Source organism: Hemitrygon akajei, chromosome 26 (assembly GCF_048418815.1).
Source record: "Hemitrygon akajei chromosome 26, sHemAka1.3, whole genome shotgun sequence".
In the NCBI taxonomy this organism is placed as follows: domain Eukaryota; kingdom Metazoa; phylum Chordata; class Chondrichthyes; order Myliobatiformes; family Dasyatidae; genus Hemitrygon; species Hemitrygon akajei.
In genome coordinates, this window is record NC_133149.1 from 29,011,024 (window position 1) to 29,024,527 (window position 13,504).

General features: G+C 38.1%; 1 protein-coding gene across 2 annotated transcripts in view; it reads left to right on the plus strand.

The window, feature by feature from the left end:
- LOC140716822 (otoancorin-like) overlaps window positions 1-13,504 on the plus strand; it is a 105,317-nt gene that overhangs the window by 39,532 nt on the left and 52,281 nt on the right. For both annotated transcript variants that reach the window (XM_073029753.1, XM_073029755.1), the window contains 5 exons: window positions 2,888-3,055; window positions 5,378-5,521; window positions 6,206-6,261; window positions 9,733-9,838; window positions 11,310-11,419. In XM_073029753.1, coding sequence (XP_072885854.1) covers window positions 2,888-3,055; window positions 5,378-5,521; window positions 6,206-6,261; window positions 9,733-9,838; window positions 11,310-11,419 — 584 coding nt within the window. The remainder of the gene's footprint in view (window positions 1-2,887; window positions 3,056-5,377; window positions 5,522-6,205; window positions 6,262-9,732; window positions 9,839-11,309; window positions 11,420-13,504) is intronic.

The window sequence follows — 13,504 nt, forward strand, 5'->3', positions numbered from 1 at the left end:
TAAATTTACACCTTTACTGTCTATGTAATTCAACCATTACTCTGGAACATAATGAATAGGAGCAGAGACTATTGGCCCCTCAAGCCTCCTCTGGCATTCATTGTGGTTATTGCTGATCCAATCTTGGACAAACTACTATGTTTCCATGTTCTGTGCAACCCACTTGCTCCCTTAGATTTCAAGTACCTCTCAGTAGCCACCTTGAGTATATTAAGTGAGCCCACCTCCATGGTTCTTTGAAGTAAAGAATTCCAAAAGGCCATGACCTTCTGAGAGACGTTCCTCTTCATTTCCAACTGAAATGGGTGGCTCCTAATTTCTGAAATTGTACCCTCTGCATTGCAATACTGTACAAGAGAAACATCCCATCAACACCACCTTGTTAAATCTCTTCAGAATAGAAAATGTTTCCATCAGATCGCATCCCTTTCTTCTATATTCCAGTGAATTTGGACTAAAGTGGTTCAGCCTTTCTTCGTTTGTCAAGCCTTTTATCTCAGAAATCAGCCTCATGGTTTTTTTTCCTGCTGTGCTTCCAATGTAAGTAGATCCTTCCATAAAAATAGTAACAAACCTGTACACAATAATTCAGGAGTGCTATGTAATCAAAATTTCCCGATTTTTGAAATCCATATCACTTGCAATAAACACTAATTAATTAACCTTTAGTGTTTGGAGCAACTTGCATCACACTTATGGTTTTCCATTCCTGTTGGACGGCATCCACAATCCTGCAACCACTTCCTTAAAGTCCTAGAATATCAATGATCAGGTCCACGATACCTAACGGCTTTATTCCCATCTATTGTAGTTCTTTACCTCAAGTGAAACATTGCTTTAAGTTCCTCCCTTCCTTTTGTTCCTTGATTATCATTTGCTGGTTTGTAAAGATTGCCCAATCTTTAGGCCAATAACTAATTCAGATTTCCAGCATCTGCAGAATTTCTTTTGTTTATATTTAACAAGCTAGCTCGGATGAACTTAAAATTTCAAGAAAGCTAAATATGAGCACTTATCGGCTACTCACCAATCCTCCCCTTTTGCCAACATTATTTTTAGACTTCTGATGTCTCTATTTCTGAGTAATAAGCTGGTTGGACCAGCTTGCTGCTTTTGGCGATCCACTGTTGAATTACTCCTGCAGACCTTGCCTACCTCACCAAAACTCCTTCTGTAATCCAAGATGTTGGTGAGATATATTGTGCTCAGTTCTACAATATGAAAGATTAAGCTGGAAAGAATACAGAGGAGATTTATGAGGATTTTGTTAAGACTCAGATGACTGAGAAATAGAAACAGATTGAGAAAGTTGTAACTTTATACCTTGGAGCATAAGAGAATGATGCGTGCAAAAAATCATGAGGGGCAAAGGAAAGGTAAATACAGAGTTTTTTCTCCCCCAGGTTTGTGAAATCAATAACTAGAGGATATAGGCTTAGAGTGTGAGGAGAGAGATTTAATAGGAACCCGAGGGGCAACTTTTCATCCAGAGGATGGTCCAGATATGGAATGAACTGCCAGAGGAACTGTTTGAGGGAGGAGCCTTGACACCATTTATAAGTACTTGTACAGGTACATGAATAGGAATAGATTAGAGATATATGGGCCAATTGAGGGAAAATAGGATTAGTTTAGCTGTAAATCTTTGCATGGGCCAAAGGACCTTCTTCTGTGCTGTATGACTCTGATTCAGTAAACCTAACCCCAAGGACTGGATATGACAAATTTCCTTCATTGGGGTAAGATGAAACTGAAAAGTCTGAAAACTATATTAATCAAAATTTGATATTTTGACTTCTTTTTCATATGTAATTTGAGTAAAAGATCTGTATAAATGCAATAATAGGACTGAGATTCAACTCCAGACTGAACCATGAAACACTCCACAGAGTGACTATATTATTCTGCTTCTAAAATTCATTGGAAATTCAAAAACAAAGCATTTCAGAGGCTGAGCACAATGCATTGTATGACATTGTATGACATTGTATCACAAACCTGGATATGACGTGTATACCGTTATCAATAGGTTTATAACAACATTTGATTTTCTTTCTGGCAGAGTTGCATAATTTAGGAAATTCCTTGGTGAATGCTGATTATGACTGTCATTGTTTTGGACTGAAGGAGTATAGTGTAGAAGATGGAAATGGAAATTGAGCCAGTAAATACTGAGCAGATCAAACTGACTCCTATGTTACAAAATAACCACTCTTCAAATCTACTTCATTGAATCCAGTGAGCTTTTGGCCATCTTGAGGTTGTGAAATACATCCTCTAGATAGAACTTTTCCTTTCCTCAGTAAACTACCACAACAGAAACAACCAGTCATCATACAAATCACACAGCCTGTTACACACATTAAATACTGGAAGAACTCAGCAGGTCAGGCATCATCTATGGAGAGGAATGGACAGTTGACGTTTCGGACTGAGATCCTTCATCAGGACTGTAATTGTACACAGTCTGCAATTGTATTACGTCTTCCTTCAATCATTTTAAACAGTCAAATAAAACCGGCAAGTTTGGAAAAGTCAAAAGAAATTAACGAGAGTGGCAGTGTTAACCTGTTGCATTTCATGTGAGCAAGTGAACAAGTCTACGAAAGAGCTTTCAGATACTCTAAAAGAAATACATCCGAAAAGAAATATGATATCAGATTTTTCACAGGATGCCACATTGCCTTTAATATAATTCCATACAAAATGCAGTGTGTGATAGAAAGAGATGTCTGCAAAACATTGCAAAGATGGAAATCAGTAACTTAAATAGTTTCATTCTGGATTCCTTTTGAATAATTCATACCATTGCTGTTGCAGTGTGTAACATTGTTATTTTTACTGAGCTTGAGCAATGTATCAAAAACAAATGTTTTTGCTTCTGCAGGTCACAGCTAACGAGTTGCAAAAATTTGGTCTTCTGGTGTCTGGTCTTGATGCAAAGACATTTAGCATGTTCAAAGGCCAGGATCTCCTGAATGCTTTCTCTCAAAAGGATGTGGCAAAGTCTCCAAGTGGCATGTTGCCAGTGCAGAAGTCATCGATCATGGAAGCGGCAAGTCATTTTATGGATTTTATAACTGAGGGACTGCTTCTCTTCGAGGTGTTCGATCCACAAAGCTGGAGATTGAACTTGTTAAGATTGATAATCCAAACTGATTAATTTGTAGCAAATGAGTTCATCTAATCAAATTAACTTGAACTTGCCTGTTATAATGAAAACCAATAGGCAATTTGTTTCTTTAAAGAAATATTCTTTTTTACTAGCATTCTACTTTGAAAAGACGAAGATGACTTTTCTGTCAGCCTTCAACCTTTCATTTACCATCTTACAACACTGAAACCTGCACCACAGCAGAAGACAATTTCTTCTGCCAAATATTCATTAGAATTATCCAAAACTAATCTCAGTCTCCATGCTCTGCCCTATACCCCATATTTTTATTGCTTCAAATAATTAAGTGTTTTCTCTTAAAGTCCAAATATTCTTGGCTTATATTGCACCGAGGAGCTAATTCATTCCTCTCCACTCTGGATAAAGATATTTCTCTAACCAATTTCTCCTCAATTTAGTAGCAATATAAGCATGATCCAGCCTCCCTGCAGAAAAGAAATAATCATTCAACTAACAATGTGAAATACTCATCTTAAAATATTTTATTAAGTCACCTTTCCCCCAATAAAAAGTCCCTATTTCTCAGGTTACTTCCTATGATGTCTGTTCCCAAGCTCTAACATTGGCACTTGAAATAAATCCACACTCAAAGCTGTTCACAATGGGTAAGATTATGGTCTGGCTGACCCACAACTGCATGTGCACATCCCCTGCAATTTCCCCAAGGCTACACTTTTTGAGACCCTTGTGGGTCTAATTATCCAGAAGGTTTGGCTGCAGTAGCCACCCCATGTGATAAAGTGACAAGACTTCATGCAGAACCTCCTGGCTGCCTTGATTTCCTCCAGTCAGTTGCTGTCAAAGGCCTTTGAACAGCAGTTAAATGTATCTAAAGATCAGATACCTTCCATTGAAAAATATTTAAACATTTAGAAGTAACAAAACAAGTTAAAATGCTGTTAAATGCCCCAGATTTATTGCAAATATGAAGATCAAGTACATTAAAATAAATAAACCCCTTATCAACACCAATATTTTCAATATAGATTGGTGTCTGCTTTCAAATGAATGGTTTGTGTTACCTGGTGGTTGTGAAGCAAAGAGACCAGACGCACCCAAGTTCTTGACTCAGCACTTGATGGCTGAAATGTGCAGGCACAGAAATCAGAAACAAACTGATTTCCAATTGATTGCAGTTACCAATGGTTTTCTCTGGAACTGATGGCTAATGGTCAATAACATCTGGACCAGTTCTTTGGCAACCTGACCATTGCTGGGTCCAGATACAGTGTCTTAACCCAAAACATCAACCATCCCTTTGACTTCGCAGATGCTGCTTAACATGCTAAGTTGTAGTTTGTCTCTCGTTTCACAGAAACTTAATTTTATCATTTACTTTTGGTACTTAAATATTTGATATTCTCTTTCCTATGGACTTATTCAGAGGCATTTTATATTTTCTGAGAATTATATACTGTATTTGAACTCTTCAGTTTTGCCAGCCTCTTATTTGGCCAGTTCACCAACTCTAGATAGATAGATAGATAGATACTTTATTCATCCCCATGGGGAAATTCAACTTTTTTCCAATGTCCCATACACTTGTTGTAGCAAAACTAATTACATTTTGCAAGTTATTTTGCAGCTCTTCTTATTCTTTAATGAATATTCTACTTCTGCATTATCAGTAACTTTTAAGACTGTACAATATTGCTAACTTCATAATATGTTTACATTCTGAGAACAAAACTGACCCTTGCAGTGACCAGTCAAAAATATTAATTCCAAACTTGTCAGATGAACACACATTTGCGCCAATGTTAAGTTTCCTGTCCTTTAATCAACAATTTTCTCTCAAAGTCACATATCTCTTCAATCACCCGCTTAAATTTTCCCAACAAGTGCTTTGCTATTGTATGTAATTAGTTTTGCTACAACAAGTGTATGGGACATTGGGAAAAAAAGTTGAATTTCCCCATGGGGATGAATAAAGTATCTATCTATCTATCTAATGTTCATCCAAAATTAGGTAAGGTATTGTGGCAATAAAGAACTGCTTCCGTGAACCTGATGAACAAGAGAAACAAGCAATTTATAGCCTCCTGTGCCACCTGGACTCAAGCAGTACGTCTATTCACATTCCTTAATGCACTCATTGCTACTTGAAATATATATACTTTATCTTTTGGGCAACTAGTCCATATATGGTTGACTAGTTTCTCATGGGAATATAAACTGATGGAACATATTTTAATTTTACAGATCTTGGGCTCAGTGAATATTAATTCAGTTCTGCAATCGCTTCCTGAATTACTGGTGTCGAAGATTCCAGTTGAAAAATTGAATAAGGCTCAGGGTATTAATATTGACTTCTTGAGCCAAGATAAACCTTGGAACTTGGGTCAGGTAAGAGAATGCAAAAGATGAGAAAATGCACCAAAGTGAATGGGATATTAACTCGAAATTAATATGCAACCTAGATGAAATGCTGGTTTAAAGACCTACCTAAACTTCCCAAAGGTCCATTTAGAGAATTAGAATGTGTGCCTCCCAGTACACAAGGGCAGGGTAGTCATTTGGGAAAGATGTCCATCTTTTGTACTTCAACTTTCAAATTATATATTTTCAATGCCCTTCAATTATAGTTTGCAATCAATTTACTACTGTGAATAAAAATAAAAGTGTTCCATAGAGACACAGGAGACTGCAGATGGTGTAATCTGGAGCAACATGAAGCTGTTGTAGGAACTCAATGGTCAAACAGCATCTGTGAAGGTAAAAGTATGAATGATATTTCAAGTCAATATCCTGTATCAGAATGGTCATAATGTAGTGTCTTCACCTGAAACGCTGACAATCCCTTTGCCTCCACAGATACAGCCTGACCTGCTGAGCTCTTCCAGCAGTTTGTCTTTGTGTTTCATTAGACAGTTTTACACAATTGCCGTGTTATTCTGGATGATGCCCAGAGGAATACTTTCTTTGATTATGTTAAGGTCGAGGATTTCAGTGATTGTTTTCATTATTGAACTGAAATGATTTTTCTTTGATTCTCCTGAAGTTAGCTTACCTCTTTCTGCTCTGTTTTAGTCTGCTGCTCTAATTAATCAGGTTAAAAGCCAACTCAAGAAACCTGAAGATATAAGGTAAGCCAAAAAATTTGACATTGAGATTTATTATTTTGACAGAAATTGTTCAAAGAATCATTAGTTTTTAAGGCTTGCGACATTTGGTAACTTTTTTTTCATTTTACAGTTGATTAGTCATATTTGCTTTAAGAAAACAACATTCATACAAACTCAAAATATAAAACTGAACAATATATTTCCATTTTAATTAAGACATTTTAAATAGGGTGAATTACCATATTGTTTATTCTCTTCTACTGTATGTGCTTAGCAGAGTGTCTGAAACAATAACGTAATGACTGATCAGGGAATATCAGAGCCTAAAAATATATATTTAATTCAAATTTTCCAAAGTAAACCATGAATAGTCTATGCAACCACAAGACTACTGAGACAAGGCAACTGTTCAAAATTGCCACTGAAATATAGTACCTTAACCATGACAGCATTCCCCCAGTCTTACACATGCTTATTTACATTGATTGTGACTTGAAACATCAGGCAGACAGCTTAACCTCACAATCTTCATTATTGGAGATGAGATAGGTACCAGCTGAATCAAGTTTATAAATGAAAACACTTTCTTGTACTGATTGATAGTTGGTTGGGGTTAGAGGTCAGTTAGCACAGTGTTGCCTCTAATTTAAATATATATTGACGGGTTCCTTTTTAAATGCAGTGGATAAGTTTCTGCGGTGAATAACACTGATAAGCATAATTATAATCCTAAGTTTCAATGTGGCATTAGGTGTATTTAAATGTGATTCCAAGAAATTTGAAATAAGTGTTTGCAAGAACTTCTTGGCAAAAATGAAATACTTAGTATGCCAAATAGATACAATTTCATTGCATAAAATTATGTATTCAGAAACTGTCATGTCCCACTTGAGGCACGTTAGTCAAGTAACTCTCAGTAGGGCTGTTCAAGAACCTGGCACTGGGAAATTCAGAAGTACATAAATGAACAGGCTTTGCAACATCATAGACTTTCCTTTGAATGCTCCTCCATTACTGATCAAAAAGGACATAAATTAAATGCTAGAACGTATGCCAGATCTAGGGGTTAATGGAGGAATGACAAACCTGGGACAGGGATCAGGTCACAGCAACTAACAATTGATGGGTAGCAATGTCAGTCAGCAGTGGTGAGCAGAGGTTAATGATAAAAGTTGGGTGTAGTGTTACTTTGATAATAGCTGAGAGAAGTGAGCTCAGAAGCTAGGTGTTGTAAATGGTGATATAAGAGTTATAACAGTAATAAGTAGTTATTGTTAATTAAGATGAGAGTGTCTGCAGATATGGGGAGATAATTTTGGGCATGTGATATTGCCAATACTGAGATGAGGGCAATGGGGAACAGAGAATCAGGTGAATTGATCAGAACAAGATAAATAAATGTAAAAGTAGTCCAATCAGCTCTCTATCTGTTCTGCAATTCAATAAAGCATCTTTTACCGTTCTTGCACGACCCCCATATCCCCTAATTCTGTTAACATCTAAATTCAATCAATATTTTTCTTGAATTTTCTCAGTAATCAATCCTCCACAGTTTCCTTTGATAGAGAATTCATAAGATTCACCATCTCTGGATGAAGAAATTTCTTCTCATCAGTGTTCTGATGGGCCTGCCTCTTATTCTGAGATTGTCCTAGATATCCCAGCTAGGGGAAATATCATTCATATATCTATCCTATCAAGTACCATGACAACCTGTAATCCAGATTCAACATGGTTAACTGTTGCTGCACTCCCTCAATTACAAGCATGTCATTCCTTGGCTCAGAATTCCATATCTGTACACAATATCCCAGATGCATCCTTAACAGTACCATATTTAACTAGAGCAATATGTCTTTACTCATGTACTCAAATCTTCCTAAAATAAAAGCTAACATTTGCCAACCCAATAGATTGCTATATTGATATGTTACTTCTCAATGATTCATGTACAAGGACACTCGGGCATCTCTGAATTCCAATGGCATCTTATCTTAAATTCTAAGTTTCTATTTTTTTCTACCAATTTAGATTACCTCACATATCCCACCTGAAAGTCCATCTGCCACATTCTTACCTGTTGACTGAGCTTGTCTCTGAAGCTTTTCACAAACCATTTTGCCACTCAGCTGTATACCACCATGACCATACCTGGATGTATTATGTTTGATCTCCTCATCCAAAGCATCAGAAGGGATTTTGAACAGTAGAGGCTGGGGCCCTAGTGACAATCCCTGTTGTACCTCACAAATCACAGCCTCCTCAAACATCTATTCCTAGCCTTGGTGTCCTGTCCATTAACCATTCAATGATCCATCTTGTATTTTAGCCCAAATACCATTACCCTCTAATTTTGTTTAATTATCTCCTGTGAGGCATCTTATCAAAGACCTTCTGAACATCCAAATACAACATAAACTTGTAGTCACTATCTAGACCTCAAATTCCAATGGATACATTCAACATGACCCCCTCCCACATTTTACAAGTCCCTATTGACTCTACCAAAACATCCTGTTACTCTTTTCTAAGAGCTTGTTATCTTTGCCTCAATAATAGGTTCTGGTGCTTGTGTTGTTCTGATCAGGTGCAGTGCAGGGTGGTTGAGAGTTGCAAGCTTGTGGGAAGACTGATGACTCTCAGGGTCTAGGTGGAAGGTGGGTGCCTCAAAGAACATTTGAGAGCTACGTGCCTAACGTGGCTTGAGTTCCCAGTGGCAACCTTGCATCTGTTCTTCCCATTAATTGCATAGAACTACGCCCAACGAACGCCATAAAAGATCTTTCTTTCGTGGTTAGCCTGGGAAGGTGAAGATCACACATGCAGCACTAAAGTCTCATCTCACATGGGTTTCATCTAGGTACTCCGGTTTCCTTGTATATCCCAAGATGCACAAGTTGATCGGTTGATCGGCTGCTGTAAATTGTCCCTGGTGTGTGGCTGAGAGGCAGTGACACTGAGCAACTTCGGCAGCATGAACGAGTTAGGCTGAAGAGCATGCGTTCATGTTGCATGACTGTATGACTAATCTGGGGGAAGCTGATGATAATGAGAGAATTTTAAAATATGAATAAGGTAGGACTCGTGGTTCAAAGGTTCATTTAATACCAGAGAATGTATATAGTATACAGACTGAGATTCATACTCGTCACAGACATCCATAGAACAAGAAAACCCATAGAATGAACAATAGAAACATAGGTAAAAAATGGGAGTTTAATGTTTGGTGCACACTAAGTGAGCTGAAGGGCTTGTTTTTTTTTGCTGTATCATTCCAAGACACCTCCAGGGCTCTTGATGTTTGATGCATCAGACACACAGAGACTTGGTCTTTATGGGACTTGCACAAGGTTCAATTTTCATTTATGCTTTAATTATCATTGGAAATGGATGACATCAAAACCTGGCACGGTGTGATCCAATTTCTAGATATTGAGCTTCCAGTACTCATTATTGTTCTGATTAAATATATTTTTATCTTTCATGTGAAAGTAAACTGAAGGCTGCTGTCAAAGGAATTCCATGCAACACCATTGACAAACTGGAAGCTGACAAAGTGAAGGCCCTAGCAAACAACCCCCATGTTTCCAGTAATCAGGTAATATTATTTCTATAATTTTGAATGAAGCTGCTTTTTGCAGCAGCCAGGTTCACATATTTAGTTTTATTGAATCTCCATCTTGGAACTGGCTTTTCAGCTTGCTGTATGCTAGTCTTTATGATGACTTTACACCATATTTCTGAGGCCATGACACAGACAGACAGACAGACAGAAGGAGGCCATATCATCCATTAATGTTATTCCAGCTACAGAGCAATCCCATTCTCCACTAATTTCCCTTGTGAATTATTCTCTTCACATTCCCATCAACCTCCCCCAGATTCTCCTATTCAGCTGCACACACTTGGTGATTTACAGTGGTCAATTCACCAACTCACTCACACATTGTTGGGATATGGGAAGAGAGATTGTGTGAACTGCACCCAGGCAGCATCAGAGATCAGAACTGAACCCAGCTTCAAGAGGCGGCAGCTACGTCGCTGTGCTTCTTTTTGGAAACTGATCTCCTTCTCAGCCTCTTTGAACCACACTTTAACCCAGTTTTCCCACACAAAGTCAGCTGCTGTATTGATTGTTGAATACTTTGCAGCATGTAAAACATCTCTGAGTCCTCTCCTGCTTTACTTTCACAATGCCACTGTAAGGGCAGCCCAGTGGCACAGCTAGTAGAATTGCTACCTCACAGTTCCAGGGATCAGGGTTCAATCCCAACCTTTGGTGGTTCAAAACACTGAGTTTACACATTTGCCCCTTCATCACGTGGGCTTCATCCAGTATTCTTCCATGTCCCAAAGATGTGATAATAGGTTAATTGGCCACTGTAACCTGAACCTTGGGTGTAGGTTAATTGGAAAAAGGATCAAAAGAGAACACGCAATCATGTGTCAGAGTGAATGTTGCAGAGGTAATAATAGAAGGGTATAGAACCTGGGAGGTGGAGAGAACCCGATGGCCAGAATTGGTTTCTTCAGTGTATTACAAGGATACTAACCTGCTCTCTTCAACAGTCAATCCGACTGAATAATCATCTTAAATTACTATTTTCTCACAGTACTCCTGATCTTTCCTATGGACACTGAGCCATGTTTTGGCATGCTGATGTTTGCTGATCACTTGGACTCAATGGGTAGTTTCTGAGCACAAAAGTCATCGTTTGCAATGCAGGATAGTTCAGGATAAGACATGGAATCTCAGGGATTGTAAAATACTTCCAAAAATTACAGATGAAAATAATTTTGTACATTTTATCCTTCTACGTGAAATTGACTTTTAATACCATATCAATTAGAGCTTTGATGTAACATAGCAGGCATTACCTTTATGTTGATCAAAAATCCTTAGTTTAAGATCCTAAAGCTTGATGTACAATATTTGAAAAGGTTATAATATTTTGAACAAATTTCTGTTGGCAAAGTTTCAAAATTTGTGATGTTACAAATCTTTTCGGCAATAATTATGTTAGCAACACCTCTCTTGCATATTTTGACACCCCTTATGTAATTTACAGATTCGATGTTCTGCTCGCAAGTTCTTTGCAGCCAAGAAGGTCAATTACTTCAGCACCCTCACAGAGGAAGATATTAATGAGTTCCTGGCTTCATACTTGACTTTTGAGCCGTAAGTAATTGTGCATACTTCCCACAACTTCACCTTTCTTGTCAAATAAATAGAGAAGCAATAAGATTCTTGACTTCCCATTTTTGTGGTTTGACTAACCTGACTTAAGGATTCCACCTCTTAATAGAAAACCATAATTTCTTGCATCTTAACTTCTAGTTGAAGGTCTAAAGTACATAGACACTTACAAAACTGATTGGATCACATCTTTTTCCTTTCCATTTCTATTGTTCCATCAAATAAGTCACCTGCTGCTTAGGCTTCTTTTCCATGGTAGTGTAGTAGTTAGAGCAACAGTATTATAGCTCGGGACGTCAGAGTTCGTAGTTCAATCCCAGTGTCCTCCAAAAGGAGTTGCTGTACGTCCTACCCATGGAATGCATGTTTTTTGTTCTTGGTCATTGAAACCTTTCGAATGTTGAAAGGCTAGACAGACTAGATGTGGAAAGGACGTTTTCCATGGTCAGGGAGTCTAGGACAAGAGGACACAGCTGGAGGAATGTCTATTTAAAATAGAGATGTGGAGAAATTTCTTTGGCCAGAGGGTGGTGGATTTGTGGAATTTATTACCACAGGCAGCTGAGGAGGCCAGGTCACTGGGTATATTTAAGGCAGAAATTCATTGGTTCTTGATTGGACAAAGGTCACGGGGAGAAGACTGGGGAGTGGGGCCAAAGAGGGGAAAAAAGGATTGGCCATGATTGAATAGTGAAGCAGACTCGGTGGCCAGATGGTCTAATTCTGCTCCTATGTCTTATGGTTTTTTAAAATAAAAATAAATAAAATATCCTGATCCAACAGAAGACCCTCACAATAAAGTCAAAGAAAATTTGTTAGGTTAATTCCTGAGTTAAAGGAGTTGATGAATGGGGAGACACCGAGCAGAATAATCCTATACTTAATGGAATTTAGATGAAGGAGAGGCATTGTAACAGGTAAGGTTCTGAGAGAGATTGATGGAATGTATGCTGAGAGAAATACCAAACAGAAAATACTTGAAGCAGTCAGCAGATCAGGCAGCATCTGTGAAAAGACAAACAGAGCTTATCATTCAGTTCGAATACCTTTTGTTAAATTGGGGAAAAGAGAAAAACAAATAGCTTGTCCAGGTAAACCCATTGTTTCTGCTTGTTCCTGCCCCACTGAATTTGTATCTGAATAGCCAGCAAAAACAATTAGTTTTACCTTGCAGTAAGGGTTGGACAAATAGAATTTCTCTCATGCAGCGAGGGCAGGGTTGCTGTGGGATACGTTTTGAGGTCAGCAGGTCAGTGCACAGATAGAGAGAAAGGAAATGAACCAACACTATGAAATGAGGGTAGTTAGAGATTGAGAATATAAACAAAACAATATAAACTTTGTGAAATGCAGAGCTATAGGGCATTCCCTTTGGGTCAGATTGGGCTCAAGGAAAATGGTAAAAATATGAAATATCAGAGATAAATGACTGCAGAATATATGACCAGTTCTAATGAAGACAGAGATAGCAAGTTACCATAAGACCATAAGACATAGGAACAGAACTGGGCCAGTTGGCCTATCAAATCTGCTCCACAATTCCATCATGGCTGATTTATTATCCCTCTTAACCTCAATATTCTGCTCTCTCCCCATAAATTTTGACATCCTGACTAATCAAGAACCTATCACCCTTTGCTTTAAAAATATTCAATGACTAGCCAAAGAAATTGCTTCTCGTCTCTGTTCTAAATGAATGTCCCTTTATTTTGAGGTTGTGCCTTCTGTTCCTAGACATTTCACAATATATGAAAAGTCCTCTCTACATCCAGTCCGTCTGGGTCTTTCAATATTCAATAGGCTTCATTGAGACCCCTCCCTCATTCTGCTAAACTCCAGTGAGTACAGGCCCAGAGTCATCAAACACTCCTTATACATTAACTCTTCCATTCCTGGAATCATTCTTGTGAATCTCCTCTGGACCCTCTCCAATGCCAGCACAATTTTTTTTCGACAAGGGGCCCATAACTGCTCACAGTACACCAAGTGCGGTCTAACCAATGCCTTAATAGTCCTCAGCATTACATTCTTGCTCTTATGTTCCAGCCCACTCAAAAGGCCTCCTTA